Source organism: Neolamprologus multifasciatus, unplaced genomic scaffold (assembly GCF_963576455.1).
Source record: "Neolamprologus multifasciatus unplaced genomic scaffold, fNeoMul1.2 chr03_unloc_1, whole genome shotgun sequence".
NCBI lineage: Eukaryota > Metazoa > Chordata > Actinopteri > Cichliformes > Cichlidae > Neolamprologus > Neolamprologus multifasciatus.
Window position 1 is genome coordinate 751,549 of NW_028181971.1, and position 26,147 is coordinate 777,695.

A 26,147-nucleotide genomic window follows, 5' to 3' on the forward strand; every position below is an offset into this window, starting at 1 on the left:
AAATCATTGGTTGTCACAATAAAAATAGTCAGTTAAATATCATATAGGAGACACACACAGTGATATTTGAGAAGTGAAATGCAGTTTACAGAAAGTGTGCAATAACTGTTTAAATCAAGCAGGTGCATAAATTGGCGACACAAAAAAAGAGAAATGAAATAAATATTTAGTGTATATCAATGTGTGTGTCTCCTATATGATATATGTAAGTGACATTTTTCATTGTAACAGTGATTCATACAGGAAAATAATGACTATTAATAAGGTTTCCCAAACTTGTAGAGCTCCATTTATTAAGAAAAATTTAAAAAGACAGGAACACTCTTTAGAGGTTTGTGGGTGGCCGTTGTGGGGAAGTCACTCGGACTTCAAACAGGCTACTCCTTTGGTTGCCAAGACACAACTCCCTCCGCCGAGAAGTGAGCCATGAATTTCTCCCTCACCAGGACAGCCTCTCTGGAGGAGTTGTTTGCTGCCATACGACCCAGGCCTTGCAACGGCTCCACCACAGCAGGTGCCCCTCTCTCGTCCACACAGCGCAGAAAATTGTGGAGAACACAAGTTGCCTTCACACACTTCTCCGCTCCGTCTAAATAAAAAGGAGTGAGTATCACTACAAAGGTTAACTCAGTGGTCCTAATGCTACAGTTTGATATCAGCAAACACCGAGCGCATACATTGATATGACACCACAGCCATGCTATCATTCAAACACTGATAACAGCATAAATCGAATTAAATCAGGACTTGATGAGACCTTCTGAGTATCACTAGAAATATTATAAACAGTCGTCTCCGTACCACAGTTTGCTTTCAGTAAACACAGAGAGCATTCACTGTTAGCATAGCACATCCATGTTAGCAGTGTATAAATGGATAGTTTAGCATGTATTAGCACAGGTATCAATAAAGGACTACCGTATTAAATACTTTTACTAACCTCAGGCAGATGAACAGGCGCTCTGCAGGTGGGATTGAGCGCCTGTAATTGGTGTCTAGGCAGGCGATTCTGGGACCGACCCGGGGAAGCAGGTCCTCAAACTGGCCCAGTGAAAGACGGTGATATCGCTGAAACTTTTGCACCACACTGTATACAGGAACATAGTGAAGACAAGTTACTTAAGAGAGTAAAAAGAGGTTAGTTTATTTTGGAGTAGAGCTCCATTTATTAAGAAAAAATTAAAAGGACAGGAACACTCTTTAGAGCTTTGTGGGTGGCTCTTAAAAGAGCCGTTGTGGGGAAGTCACTCGGACTTCAAACAGGCTACTCCTTTGGTTGCCAAGACACAGCTCCCTCCGCCGAGAAGTGGGCCATGAATTTCTCCCTCACCAGGACAGCCTCTCTGGAGGAGTTGTTTGCTGCCATACGACCCAGGCCTTGCAACGGCTCCACCACAGCAGGTGCCACACCCCTCACAGCAGGTGCCCCTCTCTCGTCCACACAGCGCAGAAAATTGTGGAGAACACACGTCGCCTTCACACACTTCTCCGCAATTTCAGGACGGAGCTCCATGGAGCGCCGATACAACCTCCACTGTGAGGAGAGGATACCGAAGGCACCCTCCACTATCATCCTGGCCCTGGAAAGGCGATAGTTAAAGACCCTCTTCTCTAAAGGGAGGAGGCGTCCAGGGAAAGGCCTCATGAGCTCTCGCCGCAGCGGGAACGCTTCATCAGCCACAAAGACATGGGGCTGGGCTCCACGGTGTTCTCCACCGGGTAGAGGCTGGTCAGGAGGCAGATGGAGAGTCCCAGCCCGAAGAGCCTGACCAAAGGTGGAGTTGGCCAGAATACCACCATCGCTGGTCCTCCCGTACCCCCCAACATCAATGACGCGGAAGCGATGCTCTGCATCCACAACCGCAAGGAGAACAATGGAAAAAGTTCCCTTGTAGTTGTGGAACATGGATCCTGAGTTGGGGGGTGCCTTCGTCTGGACGTGCTTCCCATCCAGAGCTCCACAGCAGAGAGGGAAGTTCCAGCGTTCCTGGAATCCCTCTGCGATGGACCGCCAGTCTTCAGTTGAAGGCACAGCCATGAAATCGTCCACTAGACAGTCCCAGATGGCCGTCGCTACCTGGGGGATGATCTGGCTCACAGTGGACACACCAACTCGAAAACTGAACGCAATGGTCCTGAAGGAGTCCCCGGTGGCAAGGAACCTGGACAAAATTGTTTAAAATGAGTATTATGTGTACTGCAGTTACAAAATACATTATTGAAATTACAAAATTACAAAACATAAGGAGTGAGTATCACTACAAAGATTAACTCAGTGGTCCTAATGCTACAGTTTGATATCAGCAAACACCGAGCGCATACATTGATATGACACCACAGCCATGCTATCATTGCAAACACTGATAACAGCATAAATCGAATTAAATCGGGACTTGATGAGACCTTCTGAGTATCACTAGAAATATTATAAACAGTCGTCTCCGTACCACAGTTTGCTTTCAGTAAACACAGAGAGCATTCACTGTTAGCATAGCACATCCACGTTAGCAGTGTATAAATGGATAGTTTAGCATATATTAGCACAGGTATCAATAAAGGACTACCATATTAAATACTTTTACTAACCTCAGGCAGATGGACAGGCGCTCTGCAGGTGGGATTGAGCGCCTGTAGTTGGTGTCTAGGCGGGCGATTCTGGGACCGACCCGGGGAAGCAGGTCCTCAAACTGGCCGAGTGAAAGACGGTGATATCGCTGAAATCGGCCGTCATCCAGGCGCAGCTCCTGGAGCAAATGGTGAAACTCACCAAACTGCTCACGCCTCTGGAGGACCTGATGGACCCAGGTACGGCGAGGGCGTCTTTTACGCCGCTGCTCTGCTCTCCACAGTACATAGAGAAGGGAGACTCTCTCTTCAAGCGCTAACTCGACAGCTGCCATCTTGCAAAGATACCGGTCTGGCACAACTTCCTCCCACATCCCTCCCACATTTCCGGTTCACGCGCGTCAAAATATCATATTTTGAAGCGCGATGGATTTTTCTTGGACACGCGTTGAGGCGCGAATGTGCACGCGTCAAATTAGGGGCGTTTGGGGCGTTTTTGTTCGCGTCCATCGCGTTCGGTGTGAACACACCTTAACATACTGTTTAATCCTTACAATCACACATGTACAGCCACATGCTAATAGCAATAGCCGCGATAGCCGCTAGCATGTCATCGTTAGTGGCTTAAACTCACAATATTCTTGTTCACAACAAATTAACTCACCCAGAAGAATCCGAGCAGTAACAAACTCCTTTCTGGTTCACAACAATTTCCAGATAGTTTATTTCCACCGTACAATCCGACTGAATAAAAACAACCAGCTTTCCACTTGGAAAAAATGGACTTTTCTCCCTCTTTCCTGATATCGTAGCTGCTACACAGTGAACGGCAGGAGGCGGTACTTCCCCCTGTATACTTCAAGGACCATCAGGACATTATAGACATCTTCTATTTTATTAATTCTCAACAAAATAATTTAACTTAATAAAACGTAACAGTGAACTCAAAATACTAACATCACTCATAACACACTAAAACCCTTAGTAACTCTCCAGGGTTACACCAGCATACAGCTAACGCTAAGTCATTTCAAAGAGTTCTCAGTCACGTCTGAGCAACAACAGGAAGTGCTGTGGACTTTTGGAGGAAACAGAAAGTTCATGTTGATGTCACAGCTCATTGCTCGCCCAGATCTTTGCACATCTGTAGAACTTTGCTGCAGAATGCAAAGCACACGTGGCTACAGGAAGAGTTTTAGCTCCAACTTTGTTGGAGCTGAACATGAGAAATCCTCAACACCAAGACTGATCACAAACACACAAAGCCCCGGGTCCACAAACTGTACGTGTCTCATTACAACACAACGTGACCAAACAACTATGTTAATAAGGAGAAAGCTGCTCTGAAGTCATTAGTGACATCACCTCCTCTGTCTCCACCCGCCTGCAGGCCTTCACCTCCTCATTCATCCACAGTCTGCCTCCCTCTGCTCCATCAGCTGACGTCCTCTGTACAACTACCTGCTGTAATCTTTGATTTCTTCTTCTTTGTATCCTGCAAAGCTCAAACTTCACTATAATACAAAGACATTTCAGAAACGCTGCACTGAGTGAAACAACAGCAGTGACCTAAATGAGTCTCCAGCGTATTCAAATAGATTTTCTGTGAAGCATTAAAATCAAACTTTTGTTTCTCATCCTTTCAGTTTTGTGCTTGTGCTGTTAGTCTGAGAAGCTCCTTGTTTGAAGTCAGCTCAGGATCATAAAGACTTCAAATCTATTTGATGCCTGAGTAACTTACATACGGAGAAACATCTGGATCAAATCCACACTGAATGTTTATGTGACACATTTAAAAGAAGTCTGTTGTTCACAGTCGTGCTTGTACAGAGTGCTGACAGCTGACAGGACCTAACAGAAATAATGTGTCTGTGCTGAATGAGACACTAACATAACACATGATGATGTTCATGAGTCTGATGGAAACACTGGTTCTTTCAGTCACTGGTGTCCTCACTCCAGTCCATGTGAGCTGGAACTAATGATTTGATCTTAATTGTGTCAATGTTGTTGGATCTGTTTACATATGTTATTAAAAACAGTTTTATCTAACGTGATCCTTTCATATTTTAATAAGTGTTCATTGTTATTATGGGCTGTAACAGGCTGACTGTGTCACAGAGGATTTCATCCTTTGTCCATCAGGACAGTCAGACAGAAATCTGCTTCCTGTTCCCAGTGTGAGCGTTTGTCAGCCTCACTGATGGAGGACGGCTCTCTCACAGTGTGCAGACATATTTAATTACTGCTAACAGTCACAGTTCATCGCAGCAGCTGTTTAACATGGACGTGAAAGAATCAGAGATCCAACATCTGACCTGGACCCACAGCACTGATCACTGATCACAGAGTCTGTTACACAGACTGACCGTTCTGTGGTCAAACATGAAGGCATCAACGTGACCTCTGACCTTTATCTACAGTGTTTCAGTCTATTTGAACGTTTTACATTGAGCCTCATGATCACTGTGATAACATGTGATCATTCAGCCCCACGAGTTCATGGCTATACTGGAGGAAATGCATCTTTATTAGAAGGACCAGACCTCAGACCTCACACTTCCTTTCTTCTATTTGTCTGAAAATGAGACGTCAACAGCATCACATTAATGTTTAAAGCTCCCACGTGGTTTACATTTCCTCCATGGAAACAGGAAGTGCTGCTTTTAATTTGAAAACACATTAATGTTTAAAGCTCCCACGTGGTTTACATTTCCTCCATGGAAACAGGAAGTGCTGCTTTTAATTTGAAAACACATTAATGTTTAAAGCTCCCACGTGGTTTACATTTCCTCCATGGAAACAGGAAGTGCTGCTTTTAATTTGAAAACACATTAATGTTTAAAGCTCCCACGTGGTTTACATTTCCTCCATGGAAACAGGAAGTGCTGCTTTTAATTTGAAAACACATTAATGTTTAAAGCTTCCACGTGGTTTACATTTCCTCCATGGAAACAGGAAGTGCTGCTTTTAATTTGAAAACACATTAATGTTTAAAGCTTCCACTTGGTTTACATTTCCTCCATGGAAACAGGAAGTGCTGCTTTTAATTTGAAAACACATTAATGTTTAAAGCTTCCACGTGGTTTACATTTCCTCCATGGAAACAGGAAGTGCTGCTTTTAATTTGAAAACACATTAATGTTTAAAGCTCCCACGTGGTTTACATTTCCTCCATGGAAACAGGAAGTGCTGCTTTTAATTTGAAAACACATTAATGTTTAAAGCTTCCACGTCGTTTACATTTCCTCCATGGAAACAGGAAGTGCTGCTTTTAATTTGAAAACACATTAATGTTTAAAGCTTCCACTTGGTTTACATTTCCTCCATGGAAACAGGAAGTGCTGCTTTTAATTTGAAAACACATTAATGTTTAAAGCTTCCACGTGGTTTACATTTCCTCCATGGAAACAGGAAGTGCTGCTTTTAATTTGAAAACACATTAATGTTTAAAGCTCCCATGTGGTTTACATTTCCTCCATGGAAACAGGAAGTGCTGCCTTTAATTTGAAAACACATTAATGTTTAAAGCTCCCAAGTGGTTTACATTTCCTCCATGGAAACAGGAAGTTCTGCTTTTAATTTGAAAACACATTAATGTTTAAAGCTCCCACGTGGTTTACATTTCCTCCATGGAAACAGGAAGTGCTGCTTTTAATTTGAAAACACATTAATGTTTAAAGCTTCCTCGTGGTTTACATTTCCTCTATGGAAACAGGAAGTGCTGCTTTTAATTTGAAAACACATTAATGTTTAAAGCTCCCACGTGGTTTACATTTCCTCCATGGAAACAGGAAGTGCTGCTTTTAATTTGAAAACACATTTAAGGATGTGGAAAAGTACAAATCTGGCAGCTTTCGTTGGACATGAAGTCGGTAATGTGTCTGTGTGACAGCTGTGGAAGCACAGGAGCAATGTCTGTGGGAAAATCCACAGACTCTGTAACGCTCGGACATGTTTGAAGGAGGTTTTTCACAATAAAATCCAAGATTCAGTTTAAATGAAACGTCGTTCACCTTGTAAGGAAACATTTTGTGGACACGATCGTTGTCCAGCTAACAAAGTTAGTCCAGTGAGAGACGCAGGAGGAGCAGAGGTCAGCTCACTGTGACAGAGGTCAAACAGATGTGACAGGACACACTGGTGTGTTTCATCTCCACACACACACAAACCACAGCAACACTGACTCCACACTCAGCCTCCCAGTGACCGTGAGCTTACCCGTGACACCCTCTGTGGACCCTCTGTGTCATGTGATGGTGATACAGGACGTTTTCCACACCCAGCTCCACACTGAGTCCTGGCTTCAGTGGGTGAGTCCATCCAGCAGAGACGTGGAGACACAAAGAGCTGCTGGACAGTTTCAGGTGTTGAGTTCAGGTTCATGGTTGTCCACTAGAACCTGATGTAGAAGCTGCAGCGAGCACACGATGATGGGGCCGAGGAGCAGCTCTTTACTCACATCTAGTGCTTTGATGTCCTTTTGCTGCTTAATAAAGTTCAGCTTTCTTCTCCTGCAGATGCTTTGACAAGTCGTTTGCTGTCCCCATGACTCAGGACCCAACAACGTCGGTGCAGCACTGACCTGCAGCCGTCTGTCTGAAGGCCTGAAACTCCTCCCACGCTGAGGTGAGCATGGTGACCTTCAGTCAGGGAAACCTGGGATTGTTTCTTCCAGCTCAGCTGTTGGACAGTAAAGAAGTCCAGCCAACCTCCAGCAGGGAGAAAGAAAAGTGTCTGTATCATGATTGGTTTTCTCTGAGAGTAATCACAGATCCCTGCAGGGTGACTGAACACTCGCACATACTTCCAGCTGTGGCGGCGCAGTGATGGGCGCCCTGCAAACATGAATGAACCCTGTGCACTTTGTTTACATGCTGCTTTATGCTCTTTGCTCTAACTGAACTTCATATCTCCTGAGCACGACCCCGGCGCTCTCCTCCTCTTACAGGATGTGATGTGTGAGATGGGAGTGTGCCCGTGGGGATCTGTGATGTTCAAGGTCAGGATGTGTTTCAGCCTCTGCTGGCGTTGATGTCACAGAAGAGTTCAATCCTTCCTGTTTCATCGTCCTCGTCTTCTGACAGCGAGCAGAGACGTGTCTGTGATGGCGTTTGGTCGTGTCGACGTCTCGTTACGACGCGAGCGTTTCATTTGATGAACGGTCCTGATGGATTGTGATTGGTGAAACTGGAGACTAGCTCCGCCTCCCACCTCGTCCATCATCTTCCTGTGTGTTGTCCCAGTGTGTGTCTGCTTTGATGTGGACATAATGTCAAAGAGTCACTGATGCAGACGCCTCCTGTCTGTGTGGCTGCTGCTGCTCTGTCTCTAGTTTCTCTGCTTCAGCTTTGTTTTCTCAGTCTGGAGGAAATGGCTGTAATGCTCATGCCTACTTTAGGCCCCTCCCACAGGGTAGACAGAGAGACTGTGACATCATCATGTGACACACAGTTAAATCTTTCTGTACTTCCTGTTTAGTGACCTCATCATTTAGCATCAGCCTCTTTACTTGCGGCGTGTGCGGCAGCCTGTTACAGCAGCTCTGCTCATTCTGAGTTTCTTTCTTATCTTTTTGAACAAATTTCCCACCTGTGGGACTAATAAAGGTCATCTTATCTTATCTTAAATCTGCAGTATTTAGATCGTTTACTGGGTCCTCACCATCAAACATACTGGTTTGTGTCCTCACACAGTGATGGTTCTGTACTACAGTCACTGGTCCTGTAGAGTTCAACACCAGGTGGTGTTGAAGAGCTCTCATGGACCCGGGACATGAAGGTGATGTAAGTGGCCCCAGAGATCTGAACCCAGTTCTGCTGGGTCCACGGTCGGTCTGAGAGCACAGCTGAAGTTAAATATACAGGAGATAAAGTGAACCTGCAAACTAAACTGCTGCTCTGGATGATCCTGGAGTTTAGAAACCAGATCCTGAATGAAGAACTTGCTGAGCTCAGAAGTTTTATGTCTGTGAACCAGAATATGTAATCTTTCCAAACCTCCTTTCTGCTCTGGAAGAAACACTAAACTCACATGGTTTCAGTAAAGGTATCGTCTCAAAGTTTGATCACACACTGACGCTGTTCTCATCAGAACAGTCGAGGGACGAGAAGGAAGATTGTGAAAGTGAAACATCAGAAAGTGATTGGAAAAGTGCTCGCACTACATTTATGCACATCTCAGATGAATCCAGCACAGATGGTTAATGAGGATTTATGTGACAGCACTGGGATGAATACATAGAATCAAATATACCTGAGAACTGTGGAAAGTGTTCACAAGATAAAGGAACATTATTTCATTGTCTGTGGCAGTGTCGGGAAATTCCACGGCTTTGGAAGATGTGGGAACGCTGAGTGGAAACATCCACTCTAAGTGGATCTTATTGGATCCCAAACTTTTCCTGATGGGACTGAAAAACATGATTGTAGTAAAGATGAGCTGTGAGTTGTGGTGGATCTCAGTCTGACTGTATTTCATTGTTGTGGAAGTCGCTCACAGATCGACCAATCAGAAGAAGGAATAAGCTCCAGTTTAAAAAGCAGAGCTCTGAGAACACAAGCACACCTTTCATCACTCGTGTCAACAATCTGGATATGACAAGTTGTTGAGTGAAGCTGCAGCTCTGAGCAGTAATATGCACATTTCTGATTGGCTCTGTCATCTTCTGTATTGATGCATTTTCCTGTTTGTTTTGGATCAGAGTGACATTTGTTCAAATGAGGAGCATCCACAGCGTTTCTTTGTTCTGCTAATACAGCCTGACTGTGTAAATGTAGAAGATGTGCTGACGTATGGCTGTGTGCTGCTCACATACAACACTGTACAGCCATGTTTCTAAGAGCAAACACAGGAAGTGACCTCGCACAGTGTGTGTCAGCGACACAGTAGTGTATCAGTGACTGCTTCATACAAGAAGTTGTTTGGATATTTACATCATTTCATTCACACAACATCTTCAATGATAACATAACAGAGTCTGAATGAAGCTCAGGTGTTGATGCTGCTCACTGATTGGACGCTTGGTTTCAGCTCTGCTCTCAGTCTTTCCTGCACAGGTGAAGGTAGAAAGTGTGACTGGATCTATAGACTGGAAACAGAGAAACATGCTGAACATTTGAAGCTTTGCAGCAGAAATGTTCATGTTACAAATACAGCAGAGCTGATCTGGGATCAGTGTGTTCACACCTGCAGCTACAACAAGGTTTCATGTCTCCACACGTCAGCATGTGAACTTTACTCTGACTCAGTCTGAGCAGTCAGACGCATATTTTTAAAGTTAACACATCAGCACACACAGAGCTGAGCCCCTCCCACCTGTGCTGAGTTTCAGGTGGAGCCCCGCCTCCTTCCAGAAAGCAGCTCACCTGTGTGTCCGTGTTTAGTGTCCAGGTGTGGAGTGGAGCTTGTTGTTGGTGTGTGAAGAAACTGTAAGTTTGCTTTGTTTCCTCCTTTAACAGTTTGTCTTTAGGAACTTTACTGTTTGTTCAGCTCATGTTTGATTTCTTCACACAACAAACTGTGTGTGTTTGTATTTCCGGTCTCTCCATTAAAGTCAGTGTGTAATGTTTTCCTGGCTAACATCAGCTGTGTGCAGCTTAGTTCAGCACAAATCTGCCGCTCCATAGTTCATGGTAACGGACTCACAGCTGGACCAACGAGGCCGAGTGTGTCCGCCACTCTGAGCTACGTTCGTGTTTGTGTACTTGTAGTTTGTACTTTGTGAGTTCACTCAGAGCCCACAGAGGACGCAGCGTACGTGATGACGTCACAGCCCTTTACCTCCTTTACTGTCACTGACCTTGGCTATTAGCTCCTTTTCTCAAACCTCAGCTGTTGCATTCTCCAAAACTGTTACTCCACCACGTCCACGTTGGTCAACGATGCATGAAGAGACTCATGCTGTTTAGAGAGGGAGAGTGTAATCTCTGGTTATTTTATTGCTATGGTATTTTATTTTAAATGTTACTTTTTGTAGAGCAGTGAGTTTCCCATGTCCCGTGAATGCACCGTAGTGCTGCTCATGCTCATCTGCTCAACCTGAATCAAAAAAGAAACAAAGTTACTCAGCGATTAGGCAGCTCTTCTGTGAAAGAGTAGGTTAAATATTAGGAGCCACCATCAAAACAACTGGAGTGATGTCACCTGGAGTAAATGCAGATATATTTACATGAACTGAATATACCGTCCATTTCACAGATATCTTTAGTTTGGTTAAAGATTTTGATAAACACAGAAATTGATGAATCTGGAGTACAGAAAGTGGAATATCTAAACAAATGTAATAGCTGACTGTCTAAATTGAGTCTAAATTGATGGAAATAACCCAGAGAAGCTGCTGGAATCACTGAGCTTATAACAAAACAGTATAATGATTCATTTATAGCGCAGTAATACAGGTTTAAAAACAACAGGGACTAAAATGTCAATAATTCATAGTCCTTTTATTATTTAATTAACTTCATATTAGGTGGATTTGTGTGAGCGTGGCCGACTGATGACAATAACAGAGAAGCTGGAGGGAAAAAAAGCTTTAAATTAGTTTTTATAGACTCTACACTCAGAAGTCAAAACAAGTGCGATGAATGAAATCCACATGTGCAGCACTGACAATAAGAAAGACCTTTAAAAGTACCAGGAACAAAACAAAAGCATGCAGGAGTTTAACAAACAAACTTGATCTACAAATTCTGTGGATGTTAAAATGCCTGCGTAAACAGAAGTGAATATGATGATGCGATTTTGGATGCTGATCATTTAAAAATGCTGAAACTTGAAAATAATCACAAATCCAACTGAAGACAGGTTTAAGTTCAATATAAAGGTTAATGTTGATAAAACTTTTGTTAAAAAACTGCATAAATAGGCAGGTTTTTGTAAAACGTGGAGGTTATTACACGGGGTTCTAGTGATATGTTCATTTAAGTCTTGTATCCATTAATAAACATTAAATTTGTTTCATATTGTCATGATTTTAGCACTGATCTATTTTAAACTTCAAAAGAAAAATCAAAGTGATTACAGATATATTTTTCCCAACAACCCCCCCCCCCCCCAAAAAAAAGCCCCCAAAAAAGCCCAAACAACAAAAAAAGCCGTCTGTTATTTCTAATACAGATGCTGAAGTTATGAGTTGCAACTAAATGCACAATGCAACCACAGGTTTAACCCTATATAAGCATGTAGGCATATTAGAAGAGAGTGAAGGACAAGTTTTATAGACTTTAATAGACTTTACATGTAATTTCTATCTGATCATTGTTGAATCAGATATTTGTATTTGATGATTTTGTTTTATTGTGAAATGTCCCACAGAACAAACTGAGGTAAATGACCTTTGTGTTATTCAAACACTCTACAGGTCAGGTTGCGGTGCTGTGGATTTACTGTGCTGGAGTGCAGTACAGTGACTGTAGTGTTCATGGTCAGAGTCAGGTTACATCTTAGGGTTCTTCCACCTGCTGAATTCCACTTTATGTCTGACTGTTCTCATTTTTCTGTTTAGGTGCAGAGGCAAGGTCACCCTCTACAATTTAGGCAACAAAATACAGCTTTTCTTACCTTTATGTTTCTCTGCTTGTGACGTACACAACAATGGTCAAGCTGAGTATTGATTAGAATTAAAATTTAGACTGTAACAAAGTTTCTATTCCCATGTGCTAACATTATTTTATTATTATATTAATGTAGCACAAGGTTCAGTTCGCCTTGTTATAGAGGATTTCAGTTGATGTGCACATGAATGATTTGTGTTTCCTCTGCAGGTGAAGGTAGAAAGTGTGTGTGAGCTGATGTGAATTGAGCAGCATGGATCAGTGTGAGGACAGAGAGGAGGGAGTCCCTCCCTCTAAAAGCACTCTGTGTGGGGAACATGAGAGCCAGACCAAAGCTCAGAGGTGAGATGACCATCTCTAACTGTCCATGACTCTTCTCCATGTCACAGCTCAGCACTCACATCACTGCTCCATCATTATTCACAGGAACCAGCCTGGACCTCCACCCAGCTCTGTGTCCTTACAGAGTGACGCGTCTAAACATGCTGTTATTGAGTTTAAATCAGGCGTGTGTTGTCCTGCAGAGAGGTAATGTGTGTGTAAATGTTGTTGTGTGTTTGTGAATAAATCCTCCATCATGTTTAATGTCAGCTCTGTTTCACACACATGTTCATATGTGCAGCGCTGTGTGTTGGAGTGTTTCCACAAACACAGCAGATACTCAGAGATTATTTTTAGGAAGAGGAGATGTTCTCAAACTCTCTGTCCTGAAACTCTTCACTCAGTCTGATCCCCACTTCCTGCTCCTCAGCAGTGCTGCCATCTTCATCAACCAGGACAGAAATGAACTGAACTGTTGTTTCCTCATCAACTTCTTTCTGTCTGCTGAATCTGTAGTGAATCAAAGTGAAACGTGTGAACATGCAGCTGTTAATGATCCAGTTTGTTAGATGAACGTGTGAATGTTGCAGTGTGCTGTTAAACAGTAACACAGTAACTGTGACGTGTCCTGATCTGACAGTAGATCATGTTTGTGTTCTTGGTCACATGACACAGGTCAGCTGTTCACACAGAGTTCATCTTTATAGGCTGGACCAGTTTGGAATAATACTGGGAGTAATGGTTCTTATATGGAGCTTTTCTCCTCTGAGCACTTTGATACTCGCCTCATTCACACATGGAAAGCAGTGCAAATAAATGCAAACACGGTTTTCCTGCACTCATCTTTTATCAGGATGATGTCAGTGTGAGCTGTTGTATGAAAAAAACAAGTATGAAAAAAGTGTTTCACAGTTTTACTTTGAAAAACAAACAAACTGTGCTGCAGGTGAACAGTTTGATGGTTGGAATGAACAAACAAACAGACTCAGCAGCGCACAGACGTCCCAGCTTCATATATCGTTGTTAAACTTAACGTAGGAATCACAATCATTCAGAGATGAACTTACACACTTGGCTTTATACGTACTTTGAGTTGAAACGTACTTGATCTGTGAATGATGACGTTTCACAAGTACACACAAGTACATTTACTGAGAAACTGCCTTTGAAACAAAGTTCAGTTAGAAAAACACTGAAGTCATTCAGGGAATTATGATCTTTGTGTTTTTACAGAGTTTAAAACACAACAAAGAAGTGTCAGTGATCAGGATAACAGTGGAAGGACTCTGGAGGATCATTTGTATTATTGATCATTTTGATCTCTGACAGAGAAACTACAAATACAGATGCAACAAGGGAAGCAGCAAAAGTGACTGAACACAGCTTTTAGAGGCTAAATTCACATTTCAGTCATCAAAGTGGCCTCGTGTGTGTGTGTGTGTGTGTGTGTGTGTGTGTGTGTGTGTGTGTGTGTGTGTGTGTGTGTGTGTGTGTCCATGGTTCCTCCACAGAGTGGACCAGCAGAGCTCAGAGGTTCCCAGTGGTCAGTCTGCCCAGCAGCATCAAACACAGCTGGACTCTATATTTATGGTCTGTACATGTACAACAACTACTTTATTATTATTAATAATACATTTATTTATAGGTCCCTTTCAGAACACCAAGGACTCTGTGGACTAAATGTCCAAAACAAACAAACTTTGAAATCAGACGGTGCAAATGTGATCACAGACAACGTTCCCTCTAAGCTGCACGTGTGCGCAATTGCAATCCCAATTTGCACTGCTAGCACGATCTCTGTCTGCCGACACCGGTGTTTTAGCTAACAAAGCGACGTGGCTGATGTGGAGTGAGCCATGTTTATCACAACGTGTACCCTTGGAGTTGGTTTGGTTGTTTGGTTTTCTTCCTGAATACTGTCGTTGTTTATATTTACTGCAGGAAGAAACGGTAAAAATGGCGTTTTATAAGATAATTATAATATAATATAATTATATATATATATATATATATATATATATATATATATAATTATATTATATTATAATATAATTATTTTATAAGGAAAACGATCGAAAACCTGGGAGCAAAGATGAAACCAAAACACCCCCCACCCATTCCTATTGGTAGAAAAAAGTACCATGTCGACCAATCAAAACAGGGCATTTAGTTGTTAAGACACAGTTGTAGTCAGTGTGTAGTTAGTGTGTAGTTAGTGTGTAGTTAGTGTGTAGTTAGTGTGTAGTGTAGTCAGTAGTTTTGTTGTGTGTGTCAGAACAATGAGGCGACTGCTGAATGTTACAGGTGTTACAGCAGTGACACATCTGCTGCTGTCAGGCCTGCAGGTATCAGGCTGTTGTTCTCCTTCATCTCATAGTGGACAGAAATTATTTTTGGAGTGGCACAAATAATTTGTGTGGCATCAGATTTGATGCAGAACAGCTGATTGTTCTGTAAATAGTTTGAAATGTTTATTTAAAAACGCCTTGGCTGCATTTTTAGGTAAACAGCTGCAAAAAACTTTGTTTTACCTTTTTGAAGAAGTAACTATATAATTAATTGTCCAGCACTGGTCATTATTTACTGTATTTTGCATCCAGAGTTACAGACTCTCTCCCAGACCACAGACTCATAATACAAGTCAGAGCTTAATAATAAATAAAAAAAAAAATAAAGTTGTGTTTTCAAAATTGGAGTTCAAGTTATTTTTACTTCCAATAGTGTTAACAAACTACACAGGTCATGAACAAGATTGTTTTTAATTTTCATTGTAAGTGGGCTAAAGCAGTTAATTAAAAGTAGTCTAACATAAATGCTGTAATTTGATTACTTTAATAAACATGTAACTTGGATGATTCGATGCTGGCGTGACCACAGTGCTCACGTCTGCTGTTGCTCACAGTGGTCCAAGGGACGCTCAGGGAGTTTGTGTGTTCAGACACATGAAACATTAGAGGGAACATTGATCACAGGGAAACGTTTTAAACATCGAGGCTTTAAACAGAAACCAAAGTGAAAAAGTTTGTAGTTGAGATCAGTGAGAATGAAGCTGAATAACTGTTTCTACAATAACTTTGAGCAATAAATGACAAATATGATGGAAATTAGGAGCATTAACACTTACTAATGATGTGAGTTGACACTCGGCTATATTGAGACGACCACATTAGTTGGTCCTCAACTGTAATGGAAACCAGTGGATCCAGTCCAGTCGTGGCGACCTGTGGTGAGTCGATCTGAGCAGCTACTAATGGAAACGGGGCCATAGATGTTTGTGCTTAATAATAATGAATCACAGCATTTTTACATTTTTACATTACTGTTAAAATCTCATGTTGTTTGTTAAAGTGTGCAGTTCAGGGTGTGTTACTAAAACTGTGGTTTGCTCACTTTCCAAAGACCCAGCCCCCATAAAAAGCAGCCAATCAGCTTCTAAGAGTTACACACACACATATCTATCAAGTTTACTCTGGTCTAACATACTTGGATTTAGCTTGAAGAATGTTCGAATGTACGAGGACTGAAAATGATTTAAAAAGCAGCCAATGTCCAAAGAACAACTTTGACACACCTTCATAAAGCCTGCAGAGCAAAAGAAAAACTAGCTGAAAGTCTGGCTGCTCTTATGAAAAGTACAGAGAAATTATGGGTCGCTCAACACTTGTGCACAATATAAGAGTTTAAATAAATCTAAAGAATAACTCAAAATCCTACAATCATACTGAGAAAATCATCTACAGCTAACTATCCAAGTGGATTTGTTTAAGACAGCTCCATCTGCTGGTGGCCCGCTGCAGGTGCATGAAAGGGGCGTGTTTATAGTGAAAGTAGTAGAGAAAGTAAACCCCATGGGAAGGAGGGAGGACTCTCAGCAGCTTCCAGCTCATATTCAGACATTTGACTTCTCACTGAAAGCAGCAAGTTTGAGTGTCTGTACCTTAATTAGAAGAGATAACATGGCCATAGTAATTAGAGTTGATTGAGCAATGCTGTCCTTATAATGTAGTTTATTATTTTTATGGACAAGTCCAGTTTTTCTGTAGAGCCTCTCAAGTTGGTGACTGATAGGTTCGTAGCATAAACCTATCCGCTGGAACGTTAAGGACAATTTGCTACACAGCAAAAAGCAAGACACAAGGCACCAAAGTTCTTTGTGTTACTCATGCATGAGGGAGACCTGCCTGGAGCCAAGCGTCGTTCCACCACTTGACCTCCATCAGACTCTCAGCCAGGTTCCCCATAGCACTCCTTTTATTGTGGTTACATGAATATGCATAGGTTCATTAACATATAACATCTTACATAGGTAAACATGTGAACAAAGAATACTGTGTGTGTGTGTGTGTGTGTGCGGTCAGAGTGTGACCCCATAAATGACTTCCCTAAACCTACTGGTCTGGAAAGTCCACCAGTTCATCTAAACAAAAGGCACTTAGCCTAAAACAGATATAACTACGTTAATCCTACCATAAAACAATAAAACAATGTACGACCTCTTCCTCACCTTCCCATGCTCCCAGGATGTAGGTGTGGATTCCAGAACACTCTGGAATGCGCACCAAGCCTTTGCAGCCTGCTAAAGATCACACATCCTATCACTACACAATTGATTATACATCTCTAAGCATATATGGTTAAATATTTCCTAATACAAATGACAATAATAAAATCTAAACCCATCAGTGACAGCAGTCAAAGTTCACGTGTAAAGCAGAGCAGCAAATCAGATCCAAGTTTGTTGTTCACAGTGAGAGGGATCATCAGTGTGCTGCTATGTTAACATCCTGCAGCAGGATGTCTTTGGTCAGAGATTGGATAGATCACTAAGTCATTGTTGAGTTTTGGGAGACAGTAGATAGTTGCAGTAGGTTCAGCCAGTTGACACACAGTAGATAAAAATAACTGAAGGCAGGAGCAGACACCTGTATGACTTTCCCCCTCTCACATAGATCATTGTCCCTGGGCAGCGCCACAGGGCTGGTAGATGTAAACAAAGCTGGAGGAGAGGATTTATTCATCTGAGAAAAGTCACAGAGTTGTGTCTTGATGCTCAATCATCCAGGTACGTAAATCCCAAAAAAGTTGATTCTGTTCATCTGGATGTTTTCAGTGGGAGAAACGTTTCATCATCATCAGGTGACTTCTTCAGTCTCAGCTGATTGCAGGTTTCAATCTTATGAACAGGACATTTGTATAATGACTGAAACCAGCGCACTGAAGGAGCAATGGGCTGTGAGCTCAGTTCCTTGATCATTGGTACGCATATTGTCAGGACCATTGATCAACAACCACTGATCAATGCCCATGAGTCCAGTTCACAGAGAGTTGGGGAATGGCTGTAATCACAGCATTGTAAGCTGGTGACAGTTGTACCCTTAGGCCCCTCCTCCATTCAGAGATGGTCTTTCTCTTTTCACATAAATGGCCTCCTTGACTCTGCCCTCAAACCAGCGTTCACATTTACTCAGACCTTCTTGATGTGATGTTCTTCTGCTTCCCTTGGCTGCTGTGTCTGTGGGGATGGTGTTTGTTCTGTGTTGTAGCGTCCTGATGACACCCAGTTTGTGCTCCAGCCCACATAGCAAGCAGGTCTGGTCCAGATCTGCTATCAAGCCGGCACTGCTGGCTGACTTCTGGCATGATAAGACGTATGTCAACCAGATGTGCCCCAGGTCTAGTGCCACTGTTTATGCGATAGCATGCCATTTCTGGCCCGATTGTGGTTTTGTGTATGTGGCCCAGGCACATAGAAAACAGGTCTGGCTGGGATCCGGCATCAAGCTGGCACTTCTGACTGACTGGTGTCATGGCAGAGTGTATGTCAACCAGATGCGGGCCAGGTCTGGCAATGATGCCACTATTTATGTTCCTATTTTCCTATTTTAGTTGGAAGAACCAAATGCCATGTTGCAATACTATACTGCTATGGTAGCTAATGTTTCAAATGCAGGGTTGACAGGTTTGTGAGTGTACACTTTATCCAAAACCTAGTGAGGTTTTACTCATCTTTGCCAGTGGGTGGCTGTAGCTCAGGCGGTAGAGCAGGTCTCCTATTGATCAGAAGGTTAGTGGTTCGATCCCTGGCTCCTCCAGTCTGCATGTCGTGAGTGTGAATGTGTATGAATGTAGTTAGGAAGCACTCAATTAAGAGAAAGTGTGTGGTTGGGTGAATGTGGCATGTTGTGTAGAGCACTTTGAGTAATATAAGAATCAGTCCATTCACTGTCCGAACAGAGTTTCGTCATGTTACTTTTGCACTATTATGCACATGTTGTTATTACATGGCTTAATTAAGGTACACATTAGGCTGACACTGTTCTGGGCCAGCACAGGACCAGCAGTGTGTCTGCAACTGGCCCGTGGCGGCACACAACTTACCCATGGCCCACATACCACAAAGAATGACGGCCCTTTGGTGGCCCAGACCAGGTTTGCCAGAGGTAATCCACACATGGGCCAGCAAAGCACCACCAGTGTGTCTGCAACTGGCCTTGTGCTGGCCCATGTGTGGGCCACAATTGGCAAACCAGATATGGGCCAACAAAGGGCCGTCATTCTTTGCAGTATGTGGGCCACGTGTAAGCACACTGTGTAGGCCAAATCCGGACCATACCAATTTTACTATGTGGGAGTGGATGATGAGAGTCAAACCTTAAATACTGATCTGTATGTGTAAACAGAGTGTACCTTTATGTAGAGATGGCACGATACCACTTTTTTATGTCCGATACCGATATCATTAATTTGGATATCTGCTGATACCGATATGAATCCCATATAATGTGTTTTTTAATCAATAAAACTGTTTTTTAATATCTTGCTGCATTTTGTATAAGTTCATACTCAAGTTTAAATAGACAACAACACTAAAGCTATTCTGTTATACCTGTATGTAAAAAATACACTGTACCCAAAATATTTCATAGTTCAGCAACACTGATCAATCTAATAAACTTAAACCTGCTCCATCCTCCCTATTCTGGTATTTCAAATAGTATTTAGCAGAAATATTAAGCAACCTAACTAATAGGGTTGCAAACTCCCAGCAAAAAAAAAAAATAGGGAACCACCCTCCACCTCATGATGCTTAATCGGCGTAATCAACTTTAATTTGATGCAGTGTGAAAAAAAATGCACAGAATTAAATTATTATTCAAGAATAATTAAATAGATTCAACATCTTCAACAGAACTGCAGACTGCACAGATGGTATCTTCCCAAAGAAAAAAGTAGTACAGCTTACTAGGGTATATTGGACTTAACAGTTACTATATACAGTAATGGACTTCTATATATTTTACATAAGATTAAAACTTTGGGTGTAAGATTCAGATAATTATTTATTAAAAACTCGACATTTTAAATGAGAATAAGAAAGAAAAGTATGTCTTTGTGCCCCCTTTTCCCTGTTAACGCCCTATCAGCCCCCCTGGCTAAACTTTGCTAGATCCGCCCCTGCACAGTTACGTCAGCTGTAGAAAAAGATCCTGGTGTAGAAAGTAATATTAAATAAATTCTAACAACAGCTGATCACGCTTAAACGTGCTGCTGTTGTTCAGCCGCTGGTTTCCTCTTTCTGGTGCAAAGTGGGCCAAAAACAAAGAAGAGAGACGGAGTCACGACAGAAAAGCCGATCAGCTGATCATTGATCAGTTTCATGATTGAAGTAGCAGCAGGAGAGAGAGAGAGGGAGAGGCAGTCACTCCATATATAGGTTGTTAAGCTTAACGCGGGAATGCTTTACAAACATTCAGAGATGAACTTACACACTTGCTTCACTTCTCTCTGGGAAAACTTCCTCAGAGATGAAATGCCGGTTTGGTAGCGAGGCTACAAACACACACAGCCACTCTATCACGTGATGCACACTGCTCCTACGTGTTACGGTTATGAGCCGAGTTACGCCGTGTCGCAAGTTTTGTGAGGTGCTTTTTTGATATTTAATGGATCGGATTACATTTTTTATTCCTCTCCGATATCCGATCCAGTCATTTAGGTCAGTATCGGACCGATACGTAATATCTTAACATCTACCTTTAAGACCAGTTGTCTGTATGAGTCACCTGTAACATCTCCAAGTTTCTGGCTTCGATTCTCAACCTGTTGGTAGTTCAGCTCTGAACACCAGTGAAATGTTTCTCCCACTTAAATCACTGCATTCATATGACCAGAATCCATGCTTTGGGATCATGGAGTTGTGGAGAATGTCTCAGTTAATAAGATAAAGTCAAACTTATAATTGGTAAAGAGTTCGTAGATGATATGCCCCTTGATCGTTCGGAAGTGGATGTTGTGGACACTGAAGTTCAGAGTGGTGGGTCATTCATAAAGTATTCTGTTCCAGCTGCTGGAGGACAACATCATCACTTTTGTGAAGAACGAGCTGAAGAAGATCCAGAAGGTTCTGAATCCAAATAAGCCGCAGTGCTTGGAGTTTCAGAGGGAGGATGATGAGCAGAGGAGAAATAGCAGAGAGGCATTTGTGAAGATCACAGTGGACTTCCTGAGGAAAATGAAGGAGGAGGAGCTGGCTGACCGTCTGCAGAGCAGTAAGAGGATTTCTGTAAAGATTTAAGCTGCTGGATAAATGAGAGACTTGTGACACCAGTGTGTTCGGTGGATCAGAAATTGTGAGTAGCATTTTGTAAAATGTGATTGTTAAAGTTGTATTTTTATTATTATTATTCAGAACTTCCAGCTGCTGTTTGTCATCGTAAACTTAAATCTGCTCTGAAGAAGAAGTTCCAGTGTGTGTTTGAGGGGATCGCTAAAGCAGGAAACCCAACCCTTCTGAATCAGATCTACACAGAGCTCTACATCACAGAGGGAGGGACTGCAGAGGTCAATGATGAACATGAGGTCAGACAGATTGAAACAGCATCCAGGAAACCAGACAGACCAGAAACAACAATCAGACAAGAAGACATCTTTAAAGCCTCACCTGGAAGAGACGAACCAATCAGAACAGTGCTGACAAAGGGAGTGGCTGGCATTGGGAAAACAGTCTTAACACAGAAATACAGCCTGGACTGGGCTGAAGACAAAGCCAACCAGGACTTCCAGTTCATGTTTCCATTCACTTTCAGAGAGCTGAATGCGCTGAAAAAGGAAAAGTTCAGCTTGGTGGGACTTGTTCATCACTTCTTTACTGAAACCAAAGAAGCAGGAATCTGCAGCTTTGAAGACTTCCAGGTTGTGTTCATCTTTGATGGTCTGGATGAGTGTCGACTTCCTCTGGACTTCCACAAAACTACAATCCTGACTGACCCTAGAAAGTCCACCTCAGTGGATGTGCTGCTGATAAACCTCATCAGGGGGAAACTGCTTCCCTCTGCTCGCCTCTGGATAACCACACGACCTGCAGCAGCCAATCAGATCCCTCCTGACTGTGTTGGCATGGTGACAGAGGTCAGAGGGTTCACTGACCCACAGAAGGAGGAGTACTTCAGGAAGAGGTTCAGAGATAAGAACCAGGCCAGCAGGATCATCTCCCACATCAAGACATCACGAAGCCTCCACATCATGTGCCACATCCCTGTCTTCTGCTGGATCACTGCTACAGTTCTGGAGGATGTGCTGGAAACCAGAGAGGGAGGAGAGCTGCCCAAGACCCTGACTGAGATGTACATCCACTTCCTGGTGGTTCAGGCCAAAGTGAAGAAGGTCAAGTATGATGGAGGAGCTGAGACAGATCCACACTGGAGTCAAGAGAGCAGGAAGATGATGAAGTCTCTGGGAAAGCTGGCTTTTGTTCAGCTGCTGAAAGGAAACCTGATCTTCTATGAATCAGACCTGAAACAGTGTGGCATCGATATCAGAGCAGCCTCAGTGTACTCAGGAGTGTTCACACAGATCTTTAAAGAGGAGAAAGGACTGTACCAGGACAAGGTGTTCTGCTTCATCCATCTGAGTGTTCAGGAGTTTCTGGCTGCTCTTCATGTCCATCTGACCTTCATCAACTCTGGACTCAATCTGCTGGAAGAACAAAAAACAACATCCAAGTCGTTTAAATTGTTTGGAAAAAAAGAATTACAGAAAGAAGTTCAATCTGCAGAGAAACACTTCTACCAGAATGCTGTGAACAAGGCACTACAGAGTCCAAATGGACACCTGGACTTGTTCCTCCGCTTCCTCCTGGGTCTTTCCCTGCAGACCAATCAGACTCTCCTACGAGGTCTGCTGACACAGACAGGAAGTAGCTCACAGACCGATCAGGAAACAGTCCAGTATATCAAGGAGAAGCTCAGTGAGAATCTGTCTGCAGAGAAAAGCATCAATCTGTTTCACTGTCTGAATGAACTGAATGATCGTTCTCTAGTGGAGGAGATCCAACAGTCCCTGAGATCAGGAAGTCTCTCCACAGATGAACTGTCTCCTGCTCAGTGGTCGGCTCTGGTCTTCATCTTACTGTCATCAGAAGAAGATCTGGATGTGTTTGACCTGAAGAAATGCTCTGCTTCAGAGGAGGCTCTTCTGAGGCTGCTGCCAGTGGTCAAAGCCTCCAACAAAGCTCTGTAAGTAAACATGTGATCAGGCTTTTATTTATAACATAAACAGTGTAATGTGTGATGGACCCTTAAAAACTTAAACATATTTATTTGAATGATCATCAGCGCTAAATACAGTATATTATAGTAAATGTTTGATAGCAGCAGTAAATGTCAGAGTGTCTTAAACATATCTGGGTGTCAGCTTTTATCAAAGTCATATCCAGAATCATCCTGTAAGTAAAATTTATTTATACAGCAGCTTTCACAGGTCAAAAACCACAAAGTGTTTTACAATAGAAACAGGCAGTAAAAATACAGAAGATAAAAACATTAAACAGCAAACACTGAACATCATACAGCCTAAAACTAGTTAAAGGCCACTCTGAATACTAGAGTCTGAATAAATGAGTTAGTGGGACCAGTAACAGCCTTTAACTGGAAGATCTCAGATGTGAGAAGAGCTGTAGGATTGTAGAAAGTCAGAAATATAGACTGGGACTTAAAGTAAGGACTAAAACTTTAAATAAAGCCTAAAATGAAGAATTATGACAGAATTAACCAATAAGAATCCACTAAATGGGAAAAAAGTCAGTTAAACTTCTGTAATAGTTTTATGATAATTTAATGAGCAGAGAGTTATTGATCAATATGTCAGCTAGTTTGGTGCTAATGTACTGCCCGGCACATGGAGCCCAATTGGCATTTGCAATAGAATACCAGAATTGATTGACCATTGTCAGTTAACAAATGTCAGCGTCATCCATTTGTTGACTCTCAGTAAAAAAACAGGATTTATTGCTAAATCTAAAAACTCTTTAGTGCACCCTCATTGCAACTTAACAACAGTGTTTGTTTAATGTTTATCTGTCATTTTTCAGACTGAGTCACTGTAAGCTCTCAGAGAGAGGCTATGAAGCTCTGTCCTCAGCTCTCAGCTCCCAGTCCTCTAGTCTGAGACAGCTGGACCTGAGTAACTCTGACCTGCAGGATTCAGGAGTGAAGCTTCTGTCTGAAGGACTGAAGAGTCCACACTGTAAAATGGAAACTCTCAGGTCAGGATTTAAAATTTTTCATTGATGATCACGTTAAACCTGATTTGTATTACTGCATAAACAGTAAATCTATTTTTAAAAAAGTCTTAATGTAGAAATTAGTGTCTGGGGTTTTTAGTGACATTTGTTCACTTTCTGTCTTTCATTTGCAATGAAATGTCCCATCTGCTCCTCTGAGTCCAAAATCTTTATTTTAGCAGTGCTTCATCCACCGAACCTTCTAGTTCGATTCCTGTATTCTGAAGGTTTTTACAGAGCTGTTTGTTCAGATATCAGAATTTGATTTTCAGAAACATTTAGTAATAAAAATATGATCAATTGATTCTCTATTTCATCTTTTCTGACTGAAAAGATCAAATATATATTTGGTCATAGTGATATGATTCATTGCCTCACTTAAACATAAAATGTAAATAAAAATTCAAAACAATAGATTAATACAAAACAGAATTTGACTGTTGAGCTTAAAGTGAGCTTGAATGTTATTCACTTCCTGTTTTATTTTGGTAGTTATCGTCTCTGGTTTTTACTTTTACTTCCTCCCCTGGCATTGTCTACATTAGTTTCAGCTATAGAAGGTTTTATTAACTGTTTGATTTGTCACTTTTTTTTTAACTATAATTGTTGACTTATAAACTATTGCTAAAATGTATTTTCATTAAAATGCCAAATAATTGATTACTTTATCATCTAATTAGATTATAATTCTGTAAATAAGAGTGATAGTGTGGCCTGTGTGGGTTGTCTTCAGGTTCTCTGCTTCCTCCCACAGTCCAAAAACATGCATGCAAGGTTAACTGGAGATGTGTGATTGTGAGCATAAATGTTTGTCTGTCTCTGTCTAGCTCTGTTTCTACCTGGCTACATCACCGTGGTTACTGATGCTGAACCAATAACCTGGTCTGGATCAGGTTATGTTCAGAGTTTTTGTTTAAAATCAGCTGAAGTGCCTCATTTTCACTGATTCTTTCATTTACAGAAAGCTTTAAGTGAGATATAGTTTCAGTCATATGTTACTAATATTACTTTTAACCTGAGTAGCGAAAGTCCGCGGTGATCTGAAAATGATGTGCCGAGAGTTGTGCCGTTCTCTGCGGCTTCAGTGACCCTCGAGCTCTCGACTCGCTATCGAGCTGGTGGGTAACAGACGTCTCCGAAAACGTCAAAGCACTTTTGCAAATATGCGATATCTTGATAAACCGAGCAAATATTTGAAGTCACATTCTCGCCTGAAAATATGTTAAAAGTTTATTTTGTGACCAAGGAAGATTAATAAGAGTAATTTTAAAACTTAGTAGCGGTCGCCATTACCGGGAACTGGAGTTTGGCTGGGCCGCACTATGAATTCTGGGATATGGTGGGCCACGAAGGACACACCCGACCCATCCTTCAAATTCGGGGAAAAGGAGGACGCATTTGTCGGCTGCATTCGGAGTAATTTGGACAGCCTTCGGTGCGTCACTGTGACGTTATCGGTCTCCAAATGTGTCCTCAGGAGGATGCAGCCCATGAATTTGGACACACCGAGCCTGCGTGCTGGTAGTACCTTAGCCACAGCTCGGGTGTGGAGGAGAAGCTGAAAAAGAAGGTTTTCTAGTTTGTAAGGAGGAAAAAAACTGAGAGGACTAAGTTAAAGAGAGGCTGGAGAGTAACACAGAGCAGCAATGAATGCTGCTCACACAGTTTAGACAGTTTAGCATCAAATGTTCGAGTGAGTTAGCTCCCAGCTAACTAGCAGAGCAGCTAACTAGCAGAGCAGCTAACTAGCAGAGCAGCTAACTGCACCCACAAGCTGCAACTGCGTCTTTCTAACAGGAGTGTCAGACACTCAGACTGGTTTTCTTTGTGGATGATGATGTATTCTCACACTGATCCTTCATGATGATGCTGCCATCCACCCACTGCTCCTAGTGTTGCCAACTCCTCAGTAAGGAAAATTGCTATTGGCTGTCCTAAAAGTCGCTGGAAGTCGCTTAATGATGTCATCGCCTAATTTGGATAAATGGTCATACTAATGTAATTGTAACGTACGTTGTAGGAGAGAAAAATAACATCATGGAAGAGACATAACATGAGTAAAAAAATGTCCTTGAATGCATTTAAATAAATAAATCATAGTTCTGTCTGTAACTATTACAACACTCTCACCACATTTGTTAACAATT

The 26,147-nt window shown here is 42.1% G+C and overlaps 2 protein-coding genes across 4 annotated transcripts in view; both read left to right on the top strand.

The window, feature by feature from the left end:
• The window catches only part of LOC146490513 (protein NLRC3-like), a 241,437-nt gene that overhangs the window by 210,041 nt on the left and 5,249 nt on the right, over nucleotides 1-26,147 (top strand). Inside the window, exon 11 of one of the 3 annotated variants that reach the window (XM_085153048.1) lies at nucleotides 23,809-23,982. The exons of 1 other annotated variant lie outside the window; for it this stretch is intronic. In XM_085153048.1, coding sequence (XP_085009174.1) covers nucleotides 23,809-23,982 — 174 coding nt within the window. Of the gene's footprint in view, nucleotides 1-21,129; nucleotides 22,959-23,808; nucleotides 23,983-26,147 lie in introns of those variants that run through there. One more of the 3 variants, XM_085153053.1, reaches the window with a different exon arrangement.
• LOC146490519 (uncharacterized) overlaps nucleotides 9,911-26,147 on the top strand; it is a 184,542-nt gene continuing 168,305 nt past the window's right edge. Inside the window, exon 1 of the mRNA XM_085152978.1 lies at nucleotides 9,911-9,995. The gene's annotated coding sequence lies outside the window, so the exon portion shown is untranslated. The remainder of the gene's footprint in view (nucleotides 9,996-26,147) is intronic.